Genomic DNA, 25,999 nt, shown 5'->3' on the forward strand with positions numbered 1-25,999 from the left:
ACACACGCATGCATGCTCACACACATATAGACGTACACAAACATGTACACCACATCACGCCACACTACATCGCACACAGCCCCTGTACACATATGGTATCTTACAATTCAATTCACGCGACAGTACATAACTGATTTTCTGCTCACATTGGTTGCAGCGGCATGCAATCCTCCATTGAGTTGGCAGCACTTTCCTCCGACTCTTTCTTTGATTGAGTTCCACCCGACATCACATCGTTTGCAGTGACTCTTTGAAACCATTCCACCAATTTCCTTCCTTTGTTTAATTTTCTGTGTGTTGTCTCAATCTAGGTCAGAAAACTTAAGCTGTACAGCAGCCTGACAGCTGTCACCTGTGCTGATCCGTACAACGCTCCATCAATCAGGTTTCATCCATTTTTAATGCATGTCTTTTGTCATGTTTAGACTTTGTTACTTAATGCCTTTACTTGAGGTTTTGGTCTGTTGTTGATGAAGTTGTCAACTAACTTGTGTGAAGCGTGGCGATAGTTGATGAATGCGTTTTTATTGACTTCTTAAAAACAACAGGATGCCCAGTTGGAGGTTGAAGAGGCGCTTCGATAATGAAAGTGACTCATCTATTCTGACATTTGTAGTAAAGCATGATGCCCGTGGCTGACAAGATGAATCAGATCTTCATTTAACAACACAATTCTTGTATCCACTAAAGGAAATGACCAAAGACTGTTTTTATTCATGTAAATAATAAAAATAAAATAAAAAGTCAAAGTATACTACACAAATATTGTCCACTGTAGCAAAATGATGAGTTTTGGAAAACACATACAAAATAGTGTTTGATTTATTGTAAATATATCAGACTATGACACTTATAAAGTGCAATATTACTATTGGTATACAGAGGTGAAAATATTTTTAATTCTGTTGGTCTAACATACAGGATACATTCACCTAATAGCTTTATGAAAATATATATGTAGGATGAATCCCACAAGCACTTTCTTTGAACATACAATACTGGGCACTCAGGGCCTCATTTACTAACAGGATTGCACCCATTTCAGGCGTAAATGAGTGGGTAAAGACAAACCGTGTTTACAAAGGCAGCGCACTTGAGTAAAAACGCAGATTACCGCTGCTGGGAGGGTATAAGGGTAAGTGTGTGTGTGCCGCAAAGAGATGGGAGGATTTCTTCCTTGAAACATGTTGATGCTAGCTGTTACTTCGTCAACCAATATTTCTATCTCCTGTTCGCTGAACCTTCTTTTTCTTTTCCTCGAATCACCCATGGTGGCAGTAACATGCAGGCGATTTCTCCCATCTTTTAACCCTTGTGTTATCTTCGGGTATTCTCTGACCCATCAGTCATTGTGACCCACCACCGTATAGCGACAACTTTACTGCATACAAAAACAAAGTGAAGCATTTTCTTTGAACCATTGGGCTGTTTCAGACCCCCACATTGTGAAGGTTAAAGAAAATGATTTTTATTTGTTTTTGTATTGGGTAAAATTGGGTAAACACAACGATGATTCGTTAGGAACCTTTGGGTCATGTGATCCGAAGACAGCACAAGGACGGCGCGCTAATTAACACTAAAGGGCGGAGTAAGGCGCTGATTGCCCGCCGAGGATCTGGTTTGATAAATACCACGCAAAATGCGGAAATACACCGTGCGCTATTTGCGGTTGGGCAAAGGTGCAGATTCAATTGCGGTCCTGTTAGTAGTAAATGAGGCCCTCAGGCTCTACGCCAATTAACTGCAGAAACACTCATTTTACTTACAGTTAAAAGCATAAAAACAACATATTTCCTTCAAATCTTCCAATAACACAAAACTATAATACAGAATATCTGATGTTTCTCATGTGATGTACATTTTACATCGACGTTCACATATTTTCACTCAGTGGAGTAAAGAGTACGATTTCTACGATTTCCTCACGCCAGGGGGCTAGACTTTTATTTTGAAATCTTCAAATCTGTCCTCCCCTTTCATTAAGAAAATTATATTTAACAGCAGCATCCTCAGTTTTAAAAGAAATCTGTCCCATCCACATTTGAAAACTAACCTAAGACCCTGCCTCACGCAATAACCTGTTTGTTTTGTTTACAGTACTGAAGGAGTTTCCCTTCATGATGTATAAATAGTTTAAAAATACCACACAAACAATAACTATTGATACCAGTTTGAAAATAGTATTACCATTTGAATCGTTATATTCAGATTATAAATGTCCGTTGACTGACTTACCAAATACAGTTTGTACTTATTGAACATGTCACTCTTGATAACTACTGTATAAAAATGGCAAACACAGGTTTGATAGGTTAATTGAGTGACTAAATGAAACCTTGTGCAGACCTAATGCCTAATATAGAGCCGTGTCAGAATCGTTCAATAGTGCAGTCTATCCTGGATGTTCATAAAATGGAGCATGCTTTGAGATGGATGGGAGGGAGGGCTAAACAGGGGGTAATAAACCTATCCTAAATGCTAGTCCTGGGTCTTTGTCACCTCTGAATAGGTGTTGTCCCCTTCCAGTAGAAGGCACTGTGGACACTCACATGCAGTCTCCCAGCCAGCCAGCATCACGGTCGTCCAGTGCAGCTGTTCATTAGTCGGCCGTTGTCAAGCAACCAACAGCACTGGCGGGACATCTGTCCCAATCTCCCGTCGAGTCTTAACGATGGCTCCCGTCAAACACGAGTCTCGTGCCGTTCGTCCTACAGGAGCTCCGAAGCGGCGAGCCGCCTGGCGCTAAAGGTAGAGGTAGCTGACCCAGTACACGATGTTGAAGAGCAGGAAGGAGGTGGGGAAGAACACCCGGGAGTAGGCGTCCAGCTCCTGGATGTCTATGTGGATCCTCCCCCTCCTCCAGCCCCCGCCCCGGCACTCCTCGTAGCAGCAGAAGAAGCTCTGGCAGTCCTTGCCGTCCAGGCAGTCGTACACACAGGCGTCCTCAAACTGCTGCCAGTACAGGGAGTTGTTGAGAGTCATCACAGAGGTTGGAGACAGACCCACATCCAGGACCGAGTAGGCCTGCACATGAAGAGGAGGGGGCTCATTAGGACAGTACAGTACAGTACACTGACATCAATACAGAGGTGTTTGAAGAAAAAGAGAGAGCAAGGAAGGAGTGAGGCCTCATTAGAGATGCACCGACTGAGGTAATGAAGGAAAAGGAGATTGAGGAATAGAGAGCGAGAGAGCGGAGGAAGAAAAAAACAACAGACAGCTTGAGATGCTGTAGAAAAGCCAAAATATCGAGGTGGTGGGAGGGGGGGGGGGGGGGGGGGGGCGAGGAGGGGGTGGGGGTAACGGTAGACAGAAAATGAGCTGATTTGTTTTGAGTGGATCTGTGCCATCATGCATTAAAGCTTCGCAGCTAAACCCACCCCCAGCCGGCAGGCAGCAGGAAGCTGTCACACAGCCGGGAGATGAACTACCTCTCCTGGAACCCACTCACTCTTCCCCTCACTCACCCACCCACTCACTCACTCCCTCATTCACTCCCCCCTCACTCACACACTCACTCTCCCACCACCCACTCACTCACTCACTCCCTCTTCACCCTCCCTCACCCCTCTCCTACCCTCACCCACATGGTTGGCATCGCGACCAAACACTTGTCTCATATGCCAGCGGAGCAAACATAACAAATGCTAAGAGACAGGAGAGCTTCAGGTTTGACCTGCTCCAGGTCAGGCTTCCCCTGACAGGCGTTCATGTTCAACATCAGCGGGAAGCAGCACACAGTTACGGATCACAAAACCAGTGGTTTCAATTCCACTCTAATTCACAACACCCACAAACCTTCTTGATCCTGACTTACTTGCTCTTTTACTGCAGATACAGCTGTTGTTGTGGCACTTAAGCAGAACTGACTTGAGGTAGACTTGTTTTAGATACAATGTCTCTTGTAAACACAGACTGTTCCCTGGCACTATCCACTGCGCTACTGTCGGAATGGCGTCTCATCCTTGCACAGCACCTTGCACAGGGGTGTAAGGATGTGTCCCTCCCACTTTAAGAAAACAACAAACGTGTCCCTCCCACTTTTATTAAGAAAAATATATTGAATGGCCACATCCTCATTTATAAAAAAAGGCAGCACCGCCCACATTTGAAAACAAATCCATGCCCACGACTCTGTACAAAACCTTCTTCTAATGTACAGTATAATATATGTCATTATTATTGAATCCGTGTCAGTGTGAAGTACATGATTGGGTACACCCTGGGGGCAGGGGAGGGGCCTCACCAGTCTCTGGGGCTTGGCGGAGGCGGGCTTGTGTACGATGTAGGAGTAGTAGTTGAGCGTGGCGTACTCGATCATGGCGGCAAACACAAACAGGAAGCAGACCGTGACAAACAGGTCCATGGCGGTGACGTAGGAGACGCGGGGGAGCGAGGTCCTGGCCACCGTGCTCAGCGTGGTCATGGTCAACACGCTGGTGATACCTGGGGGATGAGGAGGAAGTCACCATGCAGAACCCCAGCGGGGCCCAGGGCAGCCACACCTGGAGGCTGGGGTCAGATCAGGAGGTGGAGGCTAGCCCTGGGAAGGGTGCCCTAAGGGGTTTCAGTCATGACTCAGTCAGTCCTTTGTGGAGTGATCTCTTTGGTGTGTGTGACTTGATGTTCAGTCTTCAGGTGGCTGGGTTTTAATTAATTATCAAACGCACTGTACAGAGAATTCAGCAGAATAATTCCCCTGACATCTCTAGGCACAGTTTCTGTACTGAGAACTTTGAAGACGATACACACACAGTATCCAAACTCTCTTTCACACACACACACACACACACACACACACACACACACTCATATTCATGCATGTCTCCAAGATGCTTCACATGAGACGGCTGTGTGTGTGTGTGTGTGTGTGTGTGTGTGTGGCAGTGTTTTGTGCAGGTTGCCATGGAAACAGGAAGGGCCATCTATTTTGAGCAGTTGGTTCCTACCAAAGGTAGAGCAAGTCACCCCTGGTGCTGCTGGCTTCCTGATTCCTGCTCACTCACTCTCACAGTCTACAGAGACTTGCTGCCAACAATGCTGAAGAAAAACTGTGACCTGAACAAGGAAACTATTAGTACATTTATGACCTACAGCCATTCTACGAGAGGTGAAGGGAGAGAGACAATGAGAGACAGATAGAGAGAATAAAAAGGAGAGAGAAAGAGGGAAAAAGATATCAGTGAATGAGGGAGAGAGAGAGACACTAGTTACTACAGGTCGTGGAGGGTGGAGTATGGAGGGGTGGAAGGTGGAGACAAAGGGTGGAGGGTGCCTAATTTGGGGTATTACCTGGAACATGTAGCCTGGCCTGTCTGCTTTCTCCCTCCCTGCCCTCCACCTACGCTCCTCACCTCTCCCTCCCTGCCCTCCACCTACGCTCCTCACCTCTCCCTCCCTGTCCTCCACCTACGCTCCTCACCTCTCCCTCCCTGTCCTCCACCTACGCTCCTCACCTCTCCCTCCCTGTCCTCCTCCCCTGCTCCTCACCTCTCCCTCCCTGTCCTCCACCTACGCTCCTCACCTCTCCCTCCCTGTCCTCCTCCCCTTCTCCTCACCTCTCCCTCCCTGCCATCCTCCCCTGCTCCTTACCTCTCCCTGCTTTCCTCCCCTGCTCCTCACCTCTCCCTCCCTGTCCTCCTCCCCTTCGCCTCACCTCTCCCTCCCTGCCCTCCTTACCTCTCCCTGCCCTCCTCCCCTGCTCCTTACCTCTCCCTGCCCTCTTCCCCTGCTCCTCACCTCTCCCTCCTTATCGCTCCCTCTCTCTTTCAAACCTCTATTGATCTGGCTGGTTCCTGAGATGGAATGCACTGCGAGCGACAATACGGAGCAAATGACTTCTTTTGTTAAACAGAGGAGGATGTTTATCGCCCTGCCACAGACCCCGTCCCCACCTGCTCGCTGACAGAACACAAACGTGCCGCAGCCTCGTCTCCGGCGGCGACCGACGTGTTCCAGCTGGGATGCGTAAATGTGTTGATTGTTGTGGGTTGTGAAATGAATTGGGATGTGGATAAGAGTTCAGTGAGCTCGGATATTCGTTTTTGTTCATGTACAAAAGGACAATTCTGTGGCCCCACTTTCTTTGTGTGGGAATATTGGAGGCGGATCTGCAACACTGACCGTGGCAGGCATGTTGACAATCTTGGAGACATTTTTCATGAAAGATCGGACAAAGACTACACCAAGGCTTTCTCATTGTTTACACTTACCTCTCATACCACAGTTCAACCTGGAAATGACCAGAAACAGCATCCACAGGAAATCACATGAACTGAGGTAAGCATGCAGCAAAAGAGACAAACAATAAATGAATCACAAACATAAATAAAGGAAATGGGTTTCGGAACATCGCATTATGATCAAGTGAGAGGAAAGGTTAACAGAAAATCTAGATATGGGACATGATATCAGCAAATGAACTACTTTAAGTCACACAGAGAAACACACAGACAGGAACACACAGAAGTAAGCTCCCTGCACAGCACTCGCACACACACACACGCACACACACACACACACACACACACGCACGCACGCACGCACGCACGCACACACACGCACACACACACACACACACACACGCACACACACACACACGCACACACACACACACGCACACACACACACACGCTCCCACTACCTAGTGCTGTCCTGGCAGGCGTGGCGTCACTCTTGATCCAGAAGGACACCCAGGAGAGCACCACGGTCAGGATGCAGGGGATGTAGGTCTGGATGGTGAAATACCCCATGCGTCTGCTCAGGTCAAAGTAAACGGTCATCACAACGTAGTCACCTGGGAGAGGGGGGAGGATTGTGGGGGGGGATGGTAAATGGACTGCATTTATATAGGGCTTTTCTACCTTAGCGGCATTCAAAGCGCTTTACAATGTTTGCCTCTCATTCACCCATTCATTATCACACTCACACACACAGACGGCAGCGAGCCACCATGCAAGGCTCTGGCCTGCCCATCAGGAGCAACTTGGGGTTCAGAGTCTTGCTCAAGGATACTTCGGCACATGACCTAAGAGGAGTCGGGAATCGAACCGCCAACCTTGCGATTAACAGACAACCGCTCTCTACCCACTGAGACACAACAGGACAGGGAAGCTTCAGAGGGACTGGCAGAACCGAGACATGAGCCTTTGAAGGCGACATCACTGAGCGAGTAAAGATGGAGGACACAACAAGACTACAAGTCCCTGGCGAAGAGGTGGCATGGGAACCACACGGACATCCAGGGCCCTCATTACTTTGAAAAGCGCCCGGCGTCTCGCTTACTCCCCTTTCATGGGAGATGTAGGGTAGAGAGAGAGAGAGAGAGAGAGAGAGAGAGAGAGAGAGAGAGAGAGAGAGGGAAGGGGAGAGAAAGAAAGAGACACAGAGAGAGAACGGTACTTTGTTCTGAGTTTGTTGAGATGTAAATTAATGATGGGTATTTTTAGACCTGGCTCTAATCATCATGCAGCGATGCAGATGGAGAGTAAAGAAAAAGAGAAAACAGACAAGAAAAATGTCTAATTTCCCAGAACAGCGCGAACCACAGATCTGCAAACTGCCGATGTTAGGATCTCCTTCCTCGCTTCATCTGGATTTGGAAATACGCAGAGCTTCACCTTGTTAAAATGTTTCATTCATAAGATCACCTGACCTTTGAAGGCTGAATCATTGTTCATTATGGAGATGAAGCCCTGGTTCTCCGAAGACTGGTCCGCGACATCGCTAACGCTTGCTCAGTAGGAGAGGCAGGTTAATCAGGGCCTGCAGGACTTGCTCATAATGTGTCAATTTGTAGATCCTTAAAAGGAGGATTTGTCTTCACTGCTGTCATGAATGTATTAAAAATGCATCACTAAGAAGTTTGGCGAATGTCACTTGCAAGTCTAATTAGATGTTTTAAATACCTGTTTTGCACAACAAGATATTAGTTACACAGAGCACTCGGAGGAGACAGATCACTCAATGTGGAAAGCATTAGGCCTATAACGACATTTAGGGCTGAGGGGAACAAAATGTGATTGAATAATTAAAAATCTTCTAAATATTTAATGGGAATGATTTATATATCATGCCAGAAATGTGTTTGGTCTGTCTCTGAGGTTAATGCTTTAAGCAGTTTTAAGCTTCACCTCATTGAGATGTTTAAATATCACAGTCCGATCAGACCTCCGAGATCTGAGGAGAAACCTTGTGGTCTTCAATAAATCCAAGGCCCTGTCGTTCTCCAGGAACAGCAGGAGGTGTACTGCCATGGGATAAAAGCTATCTCTTCTCACTGGTGGACTGTAACTTACTCTATTTGTCAAGTTCATGAAGGAACAATCTAGCACTGCCCCAACTAATGAAGGTCTTATAGAGAAGCTCGTTAGCGAAGGCATGTCAGTAAGAAGTGCAGCCAAGCCACTAAACTACAGTGCTACCACACACCTACAGCCATACCACACACCTATACACCTACAGAAACATCACACCTACAGCCTGTAGGAGCCTGTTCTATACTGCCATGAGAGAGAGAAAAATAATCTCATTTTGAAGTCATCCACCTATAATTGCCATTGATGGATGTTTTTGCTATTCAAATATTTCCCGGTATATTAGTACATGAATGTTCGAGACGAAATTTCAGAGGAAAATCCTGATGAAAAACTCAGCTGCAACCAAACTCCGGGGCAACCGAAAGTTTAATAAAAAGGAATAGATCCAAACATGAGATTTATTGTGAGTCAAAGAGCGTTACCTGCTGTTGTTTTAAGTAAGCTGGTGCTGTTCCTCAATCCCATAAAATCAAATTGGTAAAGTCTCCACAATTTCTGGTCCGAAGTTGACACCGAGTTCTTTCTCCACTTGTAAATCATTTCATCTCTGGGATAACCATCTGTAACGTCAGAAGAACATGTTATACCCTAAACCCCAACACAACAACAGAACTGAAACAGGCTCTCTCTAAGCTGAACACAGTGTCCTCTGTAGATCGTCTATGTCCTGACAGGTGGACAATGTCACTTTGCTGTGAGGTTTCACTAGCAAACTAGATATTTTGTACCTTTTGTTTCATATGTATGACAGAACAAAGGGAAGGGAACTTGTCCAACAAAATGTCCAGATTCACTATGTAAGAATGGCAGGAGTAAGATTCTAGCTCAAGTGATATTATCAAGTCAATAAGGCCTGTGACGTAACCACAAAATACCACAGGAGTCAAATCATTGTCTCCCTGTCTCTTTGCACTGCACACTCAGTGTGAGTCGGGTCTTGGTCATGCACAGAGAAAATGGACCAGATGTCCATTAATCATTGGTTACAATCACTCTGCTCACTGCTCTGGCACTGGTGGAGATCAACATTGAGCTTCGAATTGACAGACCTCCTTAGTCATTCACCTCAGTAATGACAAGCTAAATGTCAATCATTATGTTACAGGAATAACTATTAATTACAGCCTGCTTGCACTGTACTTTGGGGTTGTGGAAGGGAAACATTAAGGTAGAAGAATGGCTGTTAGATTGAGGCCTTGACTTTGTAAGAGCAAGTTAGCCGCTAGTTGCACACAGCAATGCGCTGATAACTAATTCAATGACATCAGTGAATGGCTTTTATTTAATTTGACTGGGATTTGAATGGTTGAGATTTCATCCATTTTGTGGTGCTTTTTAGAAGCCCACATTTGCCAGAGGGGTCTTTTGAATGCTTGTTGAAGGACACACAGGTAGTTTGAATTCCAATATAATGTCTCTGTCTGTGTCATAATAGTTCTTCCCTGCTGAGGCAGTAACATTGAAAGGCACAATTGCCTCCATTCTGAGACACGAGTCAGCGAAAACACTTTCAATTCACACAGCAATTCATCTCCCCCCAAAAAACGTCCCCCACACACCCTGCAAATTGGAACACCCAAAATTGCTGCCTTTTTCCTATATTATTCCACTGTTGCCGACTGTATGCTAAGCTATTGTGACATAGCATCATAACAATATCAATGGCGACATTTGTGAATGGTGAAACAAAGAGTGGGGGTGAGGAGGGATTCTGTATGAAAGAGAGACGGGCTACTCACAGCTTGAAAAGACCAGAGGGCAGGAATGCTCGTCCATGGGGAAGTTATGAAGCTGCAACTGGCACTCTGCGTTGATAGTCAACCTATTTGAGAACAAATTCAGATTTGTAACCTTTATTTAACCAGGCAAAATCATTAAAAACAAATTCTTATTTTTAGTGATGGCCTGGCAAAAAAAGCACAAGCTTTTTGAGGCAGAGGGGAAGGGGGCCTAGGAAGAAAAATCATGTCAAAAAGCACAACGGCACACAACCACAGCCGTACAGACATACAAAAAAAGCTAAAAAGCAACAACAGAAAACAAGCAGGTTAAACAAAGAAGGGCATTAGTAACATTGGGAGTCAGAGGGGATAAACATTTTTAAAGCACAAAAAACACAAACAAGACACAGAGAGTATTTACAACAACCACAATCAAGACACAGGCTGACACTGGCAGGTATGAACAAAGGATACAGGCAGGGGAGAAAACAAAGCAGGCAACATAAGTAAAACAGTAGGACAAACTAGGCAGTTGGCAACAGACAATAATGACAAACCATGGGGATGAATAGGACAACAACATACTCAGGGAAGGAGTTAAAAGGTGAGAAAGCATTTACAGGATTCAGAGAGAATGAATGAAATGGCTTCTTTGAAGGCAGGGATGGAAATTAATTTGTCAAGTTTGAGGTGTTTTCGCAAAACATTCCAGTCAGAGGTAGATTTAGTTTGGAAATGTTCAACTGGATATGGAGAGAGAACTGGATGTTGTGCGTGACAGGAAGCGGATGCAGCAGGTGAGCCTGGTAGGGGGGTGTCCGGCGCAGAAGGGCCTTGTAGATGAGGATAAGCCAGTGAATATTACGACGGGCGTGAAGTGAGGGACAGTTTACCAGGGAGCGAAGAGAACAGTAGTGCGTGTGGAAAGGGGCGTTTGTGGCAAAGTGGATAGCAGAGTGATAGAGAGTGTGGAGTTTGGAGAGTGTGCCCTTACATGCAGATCTATCAAGTATGGGGAGAATAGTCATTTTGATGAGGGTAAGTTTAACGGAAGAGGTGAAGGAGAGACAATTTCTTTAGAGATAACGACAAAACTACAATAGCTAGTTTTTTTCACATTTTAATTCTTCTTCTTTTCAGCACAATAGCTCTGTCATCATTTCCAGAGGTCCTTTTGCATTCAGCAACAAAGTTTCTAGAATCGTAACTACTGTAGAGTAGCCTACATTTACAACAATGTTCCAACAAACGTCATTAATTAGCTAACGTGTTTGCATTTGGAGAGCATATAGTAGATGTACCCGGGTCATTTTATCATGGAGAGAGCATAAGGCTCATTGTCTCGTACAGAACGTCACGTTAGCATCAAAACAGAAAACAGATGGCGATGATGCACTTGATTGCGAGGACATTTTGGTGCGTTGAGGCTGAATCACGAGGTTGTTGTTGTATGTAACAATACGAGGCCTTGTAGGGCAGGGGCCAATGGGCTACCTATTAGGAGGCGTCTGCACATGTAGCACAGCTGGGTTCTGCACACCTCTGCAAATTGGTGTTTCTCATCTAACTACTCACTGCTACTACAGTTTTTTTTTCCTTCAAACTACAACTTATTAGTTGTAAAAAATGTATGAACTAAATGACTTGTTTTTTTACTTCTTCCCCTCCAGTCCGGAGCCCCCCCACCCTCGTCCCTTCTCTCCCTCATTCATTCAGTCATCTCTCCATCTCATGCTTCTCTCCTTCCCTGATAAAATGTCAGCCTTGTTTATTTTGGCTTGACTGAAGTTCACCAAGAGGGGAATTAATGCGTGTGTGTCTGTGTGTGTTTGTGTGTGTGTATGTCTGTGTGTGTGTGTGTGTGTGTGTGTGTGTGTGTGTGTGTGTGTGTGTGTGTGTGTGTGTGTGTGTGTGTGGGGGTAATGAATGGACGGACAGACCGGTGGTGGGGGATGCATTCAATCAGGTTAGCCGACCAGTCAAGGCTCTGAATGTGCACACAACTACTGGTGATGGGATCATTCTGTAGGTTGTGCAGCAGGAGGGTCAGTTAAAGCAGCAATTATCCTGCCTACACAGATTCTCCTGCACTACTAACCATACTGTTGCCAAGGGAATGCCTGGCGAACGCAATGAATAAAACAGCAGGGAGACGTTTCTCCTTTGGCAGGAAGGAAGACACAGCTCCTACTTTTGATTCATACATGATTACGTTTACGCCCTAAAAAGCACAAGGTTCCTGGGAGAGTATGCTTAGTTGTATATGACTATACGAGTGTCTGTAGAATACAGTGTACAGTATGAATATATGATCAAAACCGATATATATATATATATATATTATATATTGTTAAGGTGGTTAAAGGACTGAAAACAAAGGAAATTCTAATTATGAACCCCAACCCTGATTCAACGGCTGTTTTGTGATATATGATGTAGTACAGTAGACCCATTATATAGTGCTGTAAAGGGTATAATAGTTGTGTACTGGAATATACCTTGTTTGTGCATCTGTAGAGTTAGGTTTTTGGTGGTCATGGGATTTTCCTTTCCTTTAATAAGTCTTAATCTAATAGAGTGTAGATAAAACAGTGCAGTGTCGATATATAAAAGTGTGCAGTATATATAGTAAGTGTGTAAAGATTGTAGTATGGATGGCAAAGTGTGCAGAACACTTCAAAGCCACACTGCGAGCTGAGCAGGGAACACGCCATGCGGACTACCTCCGTGTAGTCGACGTCTATGTTTTATACGTGCGGTGTATAACATAACATGTCGTGTCAATATTTAGCACTGATACGGGACATTATCTGCACTTGAATAAATAATGACATTTGCTGTTATTTCCCCAAATAGAAACACTCCACCAGAAATACTTCTTGCACAGAAGAAGTACTTCTGATCCTTGATATTTTGCTGTACATAGGCACTATTTTGTATGTCCCACTGGATTAAAACACTTGTTAAACGAACACAACTCAAAGTAAGTATAAAGATCCTACAGGAACGTTCAGAGGAACGTCACTCACCGCAGCGTGTAGAGAATCTTCCCATCGTTCCATATTCGCAGCAGCTGATTGGGTGTGGTGATCCAATGAGAGTCAGCGTTCTTGGCGTTCCTGAAGATGGTGTCGGGGACCCAAATGAGCCCCACCATGTTGCTGTTGAGGGTCAGGATCTTTGTGCTGCTGTTGTACCGCAGACGAGAGTCGATCCACGACTGAGAAAATATGATGTCGATCTGGTACTCCTGTCAAAGAAATTCAAGATTATTACTGGAGATACAATCAAATCAATACACATGTTGTTGGCTACAAGTTCGTTTTTATAGCTTCCTAAATTGAAGGCCCAGTCTGCAAAATAGTCTTCTGTGGCGTCAACATTTTTCACAGATTTAACATCTTTGTCTCGAAAACTTTTAAAGATTTGACTAAAGGAGAAGGCAAACCCAAATAGCACCTCTTTGTCTGAACTTCATTTTTAATGATAAACATTCAGAGATGACATAATGAAAGAGTAGGCTTTATTTTGTTCTGTGGCTATCCCCACCCCTGAAGTGCACGGCCCTTTAGGTCATGCATCTAACTCAGCATGCCTGACCTTTTACAAACCTCCATAGGCACACACAGGACCTTATCAGTTTAATTAGAAAGCATTTGTTACATGAGCTGCTGTGACCTTTAGATCCTTAAGTCAAAGCTGGTTGCTTGGGTCAAGCCTGTTACTCAAGGCGACGAGCGTCACAATGATCACAGAGGGAAGTCTGTTTTAAAACATCCCAGCTTGCGTACTCCCATGGCTGGTGTGTGATCAGGAGTTGGCACTTTAGCTTGCCTTCATGACTCTTGCATGGAAACAGGGAGCAGCCATGCCAATTAAAACAATTGCTCATTCATGTTTGGTACCCTTAAAAGGAGGTGTTTCTTAGATCTACAGCTTTACGCTTTACCTGTGAGGCTTTGGGATAGCAATCTTGGAATAGCATGACATTAGCTTGCTTTTTTATACAGGGTTGTTGTGGTTTTGATTTGGGGAAAAGTACATGCAAAAATATCTACCAGTCTACTTACAGAACATGCTAACAACCAGATAACATAGACTTACAGTGCGATCAGAGTGTATTTTTAAAAGCCCTGATGGAATGGAAATACATTGGTATTCAGTCATGGTCCCATTTCAATAGGTAACAACTCTCAAACGCCACACAGTCTTTGTATTTTGATACAGCCTTCACTGTTATTCTCCTCTAGCAGTCATTTCTATCCAGCACGACATCAAAGTCATACCCACCTTTTTATACCCAATATATCAACACACTAAAAGCATTTGCAAAAGCAATGGACACAAAAACTTCTGAACCATAAGGTCACAAATGTTACAAAGAAGTTTGAGCTAACTTGAGTTATTTTATTTTTCCAACACTCCCACAGATCAGTACACACTGAGGAAACGTCTCTCTTCTCACTCACTAAAGAGACTGTCTTCCTAAGGTCCTGCATCAGCATTAACTTTGTGACGTACAAAGAAAGTTGTTAAATGACTGTCGCTATGTAAAAACATCCCTTTGGGGCAGCTAACCCATTTAACTTCAGTAAAGTAATTACAACCTCAAGACTTCAACAGAATTTCAAGTCTTGGAAAACAGTCTAAACAGGGAACCTGTTTCAGTCATCCTCCGTTGTTGCTTTGCTGTGTGCATGAAGGCAGGGAGAAAGTTTAATTCAAGTTTAGCTACACATCACTGAAACAAACGTTTTTTACAGAGCTTATCTGGCAGTCTGTGACCAAGTAAGCTTCAGATCTGCAACTTACAAAGTATAAGTACAAACATACAAGCAGACTACTCAACAACTACAACACAAAAGTTGTCCGAATTCGACGACACAAAATCAGTAAATTTTATGTACAAAGAAAGATTAATACAAAGAAAATATAAGCATTTTTATTTGAGATGGGAACATGTTTAATTTAGATACTGTGACATTGGTGTTAAGTCCAAATGTCTTCACAAAAAAAGCCATATTTTTTTCAGTTGAGTGCATAAAACTACGTGTTACTATGTGTTGATCTAAATGTATCTAGGCTCCTCCACATTATTCCAAGGCCATAATTATTTCCACTGTGCTAACATTCATACGCGCCTCATGAATTTTAACTCCAACACTAGGCAGAGCATATGAAATGCCACATTATAAAAGGTCAAGTGATAAAAAGCGTTGAGTAGGAAACTACACTACATTGAAACTTTGTGATATAAAAATCCACACATCCAGACCTATATAAGAATCTTTTGTCTTACAGAGGGCCGCATTAGAAAATATTCTTCCTTGTCCCAGGATGTCAAAATCCTGCCTCTGCCAAGCCTTATTATAAAACCCAACAAAACGTAAACAGTGTCAAAATTCATGGAGTGCCAAAAAATCCAATATTTCAAAATGTTTTCTTTCATCTCGATACTGGCACTTTTATCAGACTTATTTTATATCTCTAAGCAAAACTGTATTATTCTGTTAGACAGATTTATTGAACTAGTTCCTGTGTGTCAAGATTAGCTCTAGTACATCATGGCATTGACTCCATTACAGCGCTGGAATGCTGTCTCATGGACACCAGTGCTTTTAGGGGTTCCACTGTTGCCGTGGATACAGAGTGTCCCTGACATAAAAATAGCCCTACTTTCTAGAAGGGTTGTCCCTCAAACTAGGTAAGCAAATAATTCAGTGAGTGCATCGTGTGTCATTGCAGTGGAAGTCTACCTAGCGAAAAAAAAGTAGAAAAGAAACACAATAAAAACTTGTCTTGAGTTCAACCAAATCGTTTATTTTGTGATTGAGATAGGCTACTTCCTAGCACAAACAGCTAGGGAACGACACACTGGGTGAGGAAGGGTTCATGGTGAGAGAACCACAGGAGATGGTGTTTCTGTGTCGAGGAGGAGAGAGGAGGGGGGGGGGGGGTAAACACTGTAGAAGCGATCAGGATCCACTCAAAGTACTCATAGAGCTCTTTCAAACATGGCGTCTGTCACACAGAAGCTGCACTCTGTGACGTCTCCTCGGTTGGTGTCATGTAAACATTGTTTTATCTAGACCTGCCTTTCTGGCTGACTACAATACATGCAGCAGTGCTCTCATTCGTGGTTAGAGCTTTATCACTTTCCTTTTCAATGAACTTTATGTTTTACCTGTATTTGACCAGTTAAAAGTGGCTTTGTGGTTTGATGCATCAATAATAGACATTAAACCAGCAACTACTATGGGCGTATGTGAAGCCCTCTGTGACATGCTTGCGTGTAAAAAGCCTATACAAATACAATTTGATTTGATTTGAACTACTAGTGCTTTCAGTGCCCAAAACATTGCTAAATGCTCAGTATATAGAGATAATTATTAGAATTTTCTACTGTAGGCTACACAATACAAAATAATTACCTTGATCATCAGTGTCCAGACAGTGTGTATAGATTTGAGATGAGAATTGCTCTTTCGGTCAGGTAATTTACATGTTATCTTTGCTGCACAGCACCAGCTATAGAACGACAACCATTACTGCCTCTAGCCATTTCAGTTTAATCACACAACTTCTATCTTGAATTAATATCCGCTTCAATGATGCACTCACGGTCATTAAAGCAATGAAGAATAGTCATTTTCTCAAGAAGAAATATGTCTCTATTAGGGTCACTAACTATACCCATAAAACATAATGTCTACTTGATTACATTAACTGTAAGACCATAAACAGTATTTGTACATATTTTATATGGACGCCTGTTGTTATGCCTATGACCTTTTAGACCCAGATTTCTCACATAGGTACCACGTTGGAAGATAAGAGATAGTTTATTTAATGACAAAGGTCTTTACTGACAAGTCTCCCCATTACCTGCATGGCATCTCTCTTCACTCTAATAACAGTAACTACACTAGATGACTAATAAGGCTTCGCATACAACAACTATGGCAAGTCACATAGCCCAAAACAACAGTGTCTCTACAGCTTTAGGCCACCTGAAGCTGTAAGTAGCCTCCCAAGGCCAGAGAGATGAGTGTGCTCTAAAACTCAGAGAGGGAGGAAGATATGGGAGCAGTGGAGTGTGTTCGGAAGTCTAGTCAAGCCGAAGATATCCATTGTTTTCTTTCTTACTTTGTCACATTTCCGGGACGCGAGTGAGAGAGACGCAAGGGGGGTAATTGGAAGATTTGGGTGGAGGTGTGGGGGGCTTCTTAGTCACGTTTTAGTCGAGATCTCTCAGGCTCACCAATCGCTGTGCCCCCGAGATAAATGGTGCAAATGTCACTCATGGTTTGGGCAAATCACACACTTCTGGAACAAAGCCTCCGCTCAGACTGTGTGTGATGGCCTAGTGACCTACTGGGTAGAACAGTGTTGACGGAACTGTCTCTGAAAGGAGATCTCCACATCCCTACAGATGTACCGTAGGGTTAAGGTTAGGAAAGAAGAAATTACAAGAATAAGAAAAAAAAACACAAAAGATTTTAAAAAACGGCATATCTCATGTCAACCGCTAAATAATGCAAGTATTGAAATATACATGTCTGACAATAAAACCATTTGAAAGGTGTTATTGTTGTCCTGATCTGAGGATGACTCATTTGGGAAGTACAGTACGAATCCAGACATTTTTGCACTCCAGACTCTAGACACCAGAGACAGCGGCCACCGGCTCTATTTTTACTGGCTGCTCCCACACATCTCGCCCTATCAACAGATAGAGCAACCCCTCTGTCATTGTGTGTGTGTGTGTGTGTGTGTGTGTGTGTGTGTGTGTGTGTGTGTGTGTGTGTGTGTGTGTGTGTGTGTGTGTGTGTGTGTGTGTGTGTGTGTGCGTATGCGTGCGTGTATGCTTGTGAGAGAGAGGCAAGACAGAGAAAAATAGACAGATAAAACACCCGATAGATTCAGAGAGGAAAGAGGCAAATTCACTTACCATGTCTATCGATGACACAGGGCCGATGCTATTGACATATATGTCCACATCTATGACTGTCGGTTTCACTGAAAAAGACAGAGATTGAGACTGTTACAGACAAGGCAAAATCTGATCCTACAGCACTTGGTAATATCTTTTATAATATCAAATTCTGACCCAGGGTCTTTTCGACAGTTTCTCTACAAGCCAGTATTTGACAATGGATCCCACTACCTCCGACTTTGTAATCCAAGATGGCAGCACCTTGTGTTAAAAGTGTTAATCAGTTTATACAGTTTGAGTTATTCTGTATATTTGTGTCATTTAAATTGTCGTACACACAGTAGGTCTACCTACTGTCTAACTACTGTCTATGTCTATCTCCATTCATTGTTTATAGCGGGACAAGTTAACCCTTACTTCTCAGCGTTAGAAATACAAGGTGTTGCGTGAGAGCGTGTGGACTGGTTAAGTCTTGTTTGCTGACTTTGGACACTGGAACTTTTTTGGGGGGGGTGGGGGGGGGGGTGGGGGGGGGGGGGGTGGAACATGGGTCAACTTGGGTTAACTTGGACGTGACGTGATTCCCAGTTCCCCAGTTCCGAGGAAACTGGAAAGCGCCATTACTTTGACCTTGTAACAAGTGGATATGTTAACACCCTGAGACAATTCTCAACTGACAAAACACTTTCTGCTGGCTTGAGGCTCTTTCCTGGGAGGAGAGGGAGGAGGGAGGGTAGCAAGTGAGAGGGTGAGGGGAGAGGGGATGGGGTAGGCTGACCACATCTGCTCTATGTGCCAGGAACAAAACTGCCACCTCACAACTTTATTGACTAACACCTCATAAACAATTCACAGCTTTGTGAATTTCCCGCTCAGCTCCCAGATTCATTGCAAGCCCGTTTCACTTTACCAATCAGCCTCCTATCTAACAAGGTGTCAGAGTAATGAGTTGTTGGCGCCTGTAACGCCTTTATCCCCTTACCATTGAACATGGCCCTCACTTCCAGACTCGGCCAATTAGCCCCCGAGGCAGTGCCACTCGCTAAGTGCAGACTCTGTCTCTTCCCCTGACAAGTGTCAGCACTCAGATGTTCCGAATGCGGTAAAGACTGTGTAACGGCCGATGGATTTACGTCAGTCCCATGAAAGCAGATGCGGGGGGAAACCGAAAGTGGGTGCGCCGGTGTGTTGTCTTCACGCAAGAGAAGATGCACGTCTCCCGACAATTACAGTACATCAAACGCTACATCAAGTCGGCAACATACACCACGACCGATATTAGATACGAGCAACGCCGCCAGATGCAGATTGCCTCTGTTTGCATGAAATTGACTTCACTCTACAACAAGAGCCTTTAACACTTCCAGGCTGTAGTCTGAGTCTGTAGACACACACACACACAGCCTCAGAATCATTGTCAATATGCCTATAGAGAAATATTAAATATCAGTCTACTCCTCTGTGTGTCCCCCGCCCCCCCCCCCCCCCCCTCCATCAAACATCCGCAGGCCTCTGATGAGGGGAGGTTTCCCATCAGCTGTCAGGAGAGGGTCAGTGCTGGGCAAGTCCCTCTAGGACCTGTTCAGTCTCCCTGTCCGCATGTACAGAAACCCTGACAAACCCCTGAACCAAACAGCTTCATGATGGTGATGCTATCATGTGGAGTTCCCCCATCCTACCTCCCCTCAACAGACAGGGGGTTTCCCAACACTAATGCAGCTTTTGACTAATGTTTTCTGTATTGGAGGAATGAATGGGTTTAGCTGTTCATCAACAGCCATGTTGGAGCTGGGCAAGAACAAAGGCTGGCACACCTGTTACTTCAGAACCAATTTAGAGAGGCCCCTCTACCGATTAACTACCTGAGGGTACCAAACCACATTTTCCTCAACCACTTAAAATCAATACAGAGAAAAGGAGTCACCACCTGTCATGTGTCATCGCCTTCCTCCTGGAATCATTCTCACCTGAACGCTGCCACAATGACAGCGGGAGGGTGAGAGGGAGACAGGAAGTCACCTCAGCAGCTGGGAACAGACCGCAACCCAGGAAGGATGAACTCAGTCACCATCATGAATTCAGTCTCTCAAGCCCCTCCAGCCTCTCTCCAGCCCCTTCAGCCTCTCTCCAACCCCTCAAGCCTCTCTCCAGCCCCTTCAGCCTCTCTCCAACCCCTCCAGCCTCTCTCCAGCCCCTTCAGCCTCTCTCCAGCCCCTCCAGCCTCTCTCCAGCCCCTCCAGCCTCTCTCCAGCCCCTCCAGCCTCTCTCCAGCCCCTCCAGCCTCTCTCCAGCCCCTTCAACCTCTCTCCAACCCCTCTAGCCTCTCTCCAGCCCCTTCAGCCTCTCTCCAGCCCCTTCAGCCTCTCTCCAGCCCCTTCAGCCTCTCTCCAGCCCCTCCAGCCTCTCTCCAGCCACACAGCTTTTCCCCAGGCTGACCCCCACCCCCTCCCCCTGGGCTGAGCACAGCTTAATCAGTCATGCATTGCAACATGAGAAGTACTTTTCCTATGGTTAGGCTAAATACAGTGGCTATTTTTGGGTCCTCAAAGAGATCTTCTGTTTTTACCAGGTAGACTACCCTTAGAGACAAACGCTGGCATACGGAGGCAGATGCTTCCAGTTTCCAGAGCGATAAGTGTGTGTGGGCGAGCAGCAGTTTGTTAAGGCAGACAGAGTAAACAGAAAGATGTGTGTGCTGTTTGCCACCCATAACAGAATAGCAAGACCAGGCTGAGTTTACCAAAAAGCAGTGATAGTTCAGAATGTAGAAATCCAAAGCTGCATTCGGTTGCAATCAGACTACACTGAGCCCGGTTCGCCTCCACCCAACAGGCGATGACGGCTTAATCGATTTTCACTCTGAGCCGGCCCGATTCCTCCAGTCCAGGTATTTAGTGAAGTATCTGGTGCTCTCTGCAAACAGAAGAGCCCGAGCCAGCATGATTTGAGGCATGTATTTCCATCTAAATCAGCCGATTCACTGCAGAACGCCAGCCGGGTACAGGGCTGCCTCCGAGGAAACAAACAAAATTAGTCTATAGTGGGTTTCATAAAGAATCTGATTGCTCTGGCCCAACACTGAGGGAAAACCTCACGCACACACACACGCACACACCCATACACACACACACAGCCAGCCCTCTGTCACGATGCTGTATGGTGATCCAGGAAGCAAAAAAAAATAATACATCGTGCAAACCCTAACATGGTTAGCAGAAATGGATAGGGCAGTCAGGTTGGCTGGTATTGGAGATGTGCACCTCTGGCCATTGGCCATCTCCCTATCATTAGAATGTGTTCTGTCTAGAATGAGCGTTCGGCACACAGGCTGCTAACGTGATTGTGCCGCTGCCACTGCACTGCCAGGGGATGCATTTGAACGCCCTCTAATGAGACACAGGTGGATGGAGGTCTTTAAATACCCAGCAGTGAAGAACTGCTTGATTTCAGCAATCAAAAGCTTGTGTTGTACTCTAAAAGGGAACTCTTTTTTTTATATTACTTTTATTTGAGTGCACACACACACACACACACACACACCAACACACACACACACACACACGTAACCACCACTGTCATGCAACGTCTTGCGAAATATTCACTCTTCAGCTTCCCAACATTTTTTTAACATGGATTAAAGATTAGCTCAGACAGTATTAACACCGGTAGACATCTTTCATTAGCATTATACATTTCACAGTGGATTCTAACTGTATATCTAGGGATTACACTGTGCTGCGTCTAAAGCTGTTCTGTGCATTGCACCAGCGGATATAATAATTTGTATTCTACCCCCAAACCTCAGAGAATTGCCTCCTAAGCTTCATCAGTGAGGGAAAGAAGAGTAGTGTCAGAACGACAAACTTCAACAAAGTTAAACATCCATTCACACATGTCGAAGCCGACTTCCCCTGACCCAAACTCAAAGAGAAGTAAAGTCCATCATGGTTCTGTGTTTACCCTACCCGGATTAAAGGATTGTGAGTGGCAGGAAGAACTAAATCAGGAGTCGATGACAAGAGCACTCAGTTCTGTGTTCAGACAGGAAGTTCATTTAGATGAATCTACACAGGGGGCTCCGGAGTTCCTTCCAGGTGAGAACAGTCTAATGAAATGTCGCAGGGCTTGAATGATCTGAAATGACTTGTCGTGTACTCAACTCTGGGTTGGCAGGACCAAGATGGTGCCAGATGTCACATCATCCTGAAACGGTGGAAGAGGTGGTTCACAGCTGGTGAGGGCTCGGCTCTCTGGTTCAAGTCTCTTGTAGTTCAAGTCTCTCATTGTTCAAGTCTCTAAGGGGGATTCATTTAGCACAATCCTCCACTCCTGAAGGCACTAAATTAGACGTCCAGATTCATATGATTTCTTGTCTGACAGGCAAGACAAGTTCTGAAAAGTTATTTTACTTATCTGTGGAATGTAAAACACAGTACAGTCCAGCTTAATTTCTTTGATACACCCACTGAAATGAATGTAAAAATGATATGAAGCTTTTATACAGCATTAATATAAACCCCCTTGATTACAGATTAATGGGGCATCTATAAAATAATAATTAACTTCATGTTAACTATTTATAAATCATTCCATTGTATAAGACTTCAAGTTACCAAAATATTCCCTTGCCAGAACCAGTAACCCAGGTGACATAACAGAAGATCTTACAGCTAAATTATCCTGGTTCAGTCAACCAGAAGCAAATGTCCCTCGTTTCTACGACTACGTTAGGGGGAGAAATCCATTTGTGAGAGAACATGAGATGATACGTTGAAAGCGCCCTTATCATTCATTACAAGTTGTTGTGTTTGAGCTTCAATTTGCTTTGTACTTCAAGTTCTCTTATCGTATCAAAATGAGGGACAGTTGTTTCCCTAAATACAGTGCATGCTAGTATGATGCATTTACTTACAAGGGTTCGACTTAGATCGAGATTCAAAGTGAGACGACCTTCACTTAGCGTTCACCCGGCTGACAGATTGTGTTTGAGACTGTGTACTGTGATTGTAACAAACAAAGCTTCCACTGACGTCGAACAGAGGCTAAGAGGAACCATTCCTTCCAGTACAACAAGCAGTGACTCGCGAACAGACGCTGTATTCACTCCTCTCCCACTGTTGTCATGGAGCGGTTTATATTCAGGCATGATGCACCTGCTTTCTTCTGAGACAATCCGTTTTAATTATTTCAATCAGCCGTCTCTTTAATGTTGGGGTCATTAATTCAAGCGTTCATCATCATCATTTCAAACGTGCCGGCCTGGGAGGAGAAGCTGTTTATATGCTCAACCCCACGCAGGAGAAAGTGTATGTACAGTACAGTACACACACACACACACACACACACACACTGGCACATGCACGTAAGAATTCACACGTACTCATTCACACCTACATATACACACGCACATACATTCACACTTCACAGCACACACACACACACACTCAGAGGTCATCACTGTGAATGTATTCAACACAAATACTTCATAAACAAACACATGGGAAAACAAATACAAACACTCAAAGCCAAAATAAATGAAGCCCCCCTATAATATGATGCCCCACTGAAACAGTCTGCTCCACACAATACTCTCCATATTCCTGCAGCATCTCGTTTGAAAAGAGGTGTCTCCTCAAACAATTAGCACCACCTTGCTGCTTCTCCCACGCCTGCCGTTGTGCAGCTGCACGTGGCAGGCACGCGCGGCGACACGGCGACAACCAGGGTAGTTCTGCCTCCCACGTCAGAACCCCCCAATCGGAACCCATGGAACTTTCTCTAATGGAACCTTCATGGTTGGAGTCTCCAGAGAAGGAGGTAGCCCGGAGGAAGCAGAACTGCTGAGTTCTCCATGAGGCGTGGAGAGAAGCCATAGTAGGATGGAGAACTGCATGCAGAGCAAGGCAATCTGACCCACTTTGAGTGGGATCCCCTGACAACCCAAAAGGAAGCTGACATAATAGGGCCACAAATGCAGCACTGCCTCATGTGAGATGAGCCGAGATATATACGCATCAACACTCTTGTCAGGTGGTGTGTGGGTTCTTCACGGACAGATGAGAATGTATGTCAAGCAAAGGGGTGAAGATTATGATTTAGCACACATGTAGAGTTTGGTATTGTTTAACACTGTCATCTGAATGAAGAGGGTCACATTGCCCTGGTGACTCTTCCAGCCATGAAGTCCTCTCTAGAACAAACCTCACGTTGGACGTACTGCAATGTTAAGACCCCAGATGCATCCCGTGAAGAACATTTTCAAAACACAATTTTTTATTGCAACCTTTATTTCACCATGAGGGTCCCATTGAGATGAAGAATAATTCAGAAACTGTCTCAAGGCCAGCCAAGCCAAGACGGGCAGCAACACTAAGTAAACACCCTGTAGTTACAGAAGCACGAAAGGTGACCAAATTAATACGAACTCAAACAAAGCACAGGAAAGTAACATTTCAAAAGAGACATTTAAAGTTTTGTAACCAGGTCAAGTACAAACATTGACATTTAAAGAAATCTGCCTCTAATTCTTTCTGTTGTGATTTAAAAGCCTTTAACTGGATTCACTCATTGCGTTTTAAGTTGTTCTGCAACGTTTTTCGTGCCAAAGGTGCAGAATGCACAAATGTCCTAGGTTCCAATTTCTATGATGGCATTTTTGGAAAGAAAGCAGTCAAGAGAATGCCAAAGAAAATTCTAGCACTTTTCAGCGTGAAGATAACTTGTGGGTGGTGTTTGATAAGACCAGTAACTGCCTTAAACGTCGACCAATGTCTGAGACTCCAGGTGACCTGAGCAGGCCATTCTACCACAGAGAATAGCTCGGAAAGGTGAGCCGGAGTGAAGGACAACTGCTCTCCTTCAAGACCTTGAGCGTTGTGAAAGGTGCAGTTGGAGAGCTCAGCTACTCACCAGACTGGAGAAAAAGGCGTTACACTGTAGAAGAATCAGCTAGATTCTTTCTTCTCCTGCTAGCTTGCTCTGTGTTTGACAGCAGGCTATCCCCAAATGCCAGTGTTAATATTTTATTGTCAACATTTGTTGTGATTTTTTTTTCATGACGAATGCCTTTTATATATATTTTCAGTTACAACATGCTCAGTCACTGGAAAAACTATTTTATTGGCCTCAGTTTTTATATTCGGTCACCATAGCACACAAAGTATGGTAGACTAACCTAACCCCCCCCACACACACACACACACACACACACACACACACAATGCACTACGTGTAACTTTAGTCTGCACTGTGGTTTTATCTGAGTTTCTTATCGAGTGTGAATTTGTGCATCACATGAACAGTTGACCGTCACATCGAGGAGTGCACTACCTTTTCACTGGGTGGGCAACATAGTTGAGACCACAGTAATCTAAATAGACATGCATGCTTACCCCCTATGTCTGGGCGAAGGGTCCTGTCGTACTCCTGTAGTAAGTTATTTAATATATGTGTGGCGTCGGCTTGATGGTCTTTCGGAGCAAGCATCTGATTGACAGTGACATCCTCATAGTCATCATGATATTGGCGTCGGTCGGAACTGTGTAAAAATAATAATAATTTGATCACATTGCGGTTTCGGAAAGGACGAATATGTCCATGTCTGTCTAATTTCCCAAAAAATTACAAACTACGCAATAAACAAAGTATCCATACAGCAGAGGCTTGGCAAACAAAAGCGGGCGCTCTTGTGAGAATTGAAGTCAGTCAGTGAAGCAAATGGTCTCATTTAAAAACGAGCAACACGCAAGTAAAAATGAGACTTACCGAGCAAATTGCACAGCCAGAAGTGAGAGAAAGACGAATAAGTTGGTAATCATTTTTTCATGGAGAATGCTTGGGGTGTAAGCAGACTTAAAGCGCTGGTGAGCCAGAGAAGTGGGCAGAAGTATTGTTGAGGACGGTATTATACCTGAAGCGTCAACTAGTTCATCTCCAGCTGCATTGTCCGTCCTCCAAAGAAAACCAATAGATCCACTTATCCGACCATGAATACGGGGGGAAAAAATCGCGCTCGGGATTCACCG

At 44.5% G+C, this 25,999-nt stretch overlaps 1 protein-coding gene across 1 annotated transcript; it reads right to left on the bottom strand.

Moving 5' to 3' along the window:
- Positions 1 to 865: 865 nt before the first annotated feature.
- LOC146260759 (gamma-aminobutyric acid receptor subunit gamma-3-like) lies at positions 866 to 25,792 on the bottom strand. The gene is made up of 9 exons (XM_084667826.1): positions 25,740 to 25,792; positions 25,367 to 25,512; positions 17,991 to 18,058; positions 13,069 to 13,289; positions 10,058 to 10,140; positions 8,741 to 8,878; positions 6,644 to 6,796; positions 4,247 to 4,446; positions 866 to 3,024 (listed from the first exon to the last, which is right to left on the bottom strand). The coding sequence occupies exons 1-9, from the start codon at positions 25,790 to 25,792 to the stop codon at positions 2,743 to 2,745; spliced, it is 1,344 nt and encodes a 447-aa protein (XP_084523952.1). The 3' UTR covers positions 866 to 2,742.
- Positions 25,793 to 25,999: the final 207 nt, after the last annotated feature.

Source organism: Hypomesus nipponensis, chromosome 12 (assembly GCF_054491055.1).
Source record: "Hypomesus nipponensis isolate SF chromosome 12, ASM5449105v1, whole genome shotgun sequence".
In the NCBI taxonomy this organism is placed as follows: Eukaryota; Metazoa; Chordata; class Actinopteri; order Osmeriformes; family Osmeridae; genus Hypomesus; species Hypomesus nipponensis.

Bases quoted from the DNA above. Each gene is read 5' to 3' on its own strand.
- LOC146260759 (XM_084667826.1), bottom strand. From the start codon at position 25,792: ATGATTACCAACTTATTCGTCTTTCTCTCACTTCTGGCTGTGCAATTT. The intron at 25,513-25,739 runs GTAAGTCTCATT...ATTTTTACACAG, and splicing joins CTGGCTGTGCAATTTGCTCG to TTCCGACCGACGCCAATATC. The intron at 4,447-6,643 runs GTAGTGGGAGCG...CTCATCCCCCAG, and splicing joins GCCTGCCAGGACAGCACTAG to GTATCACCAGCGTGTTGACC.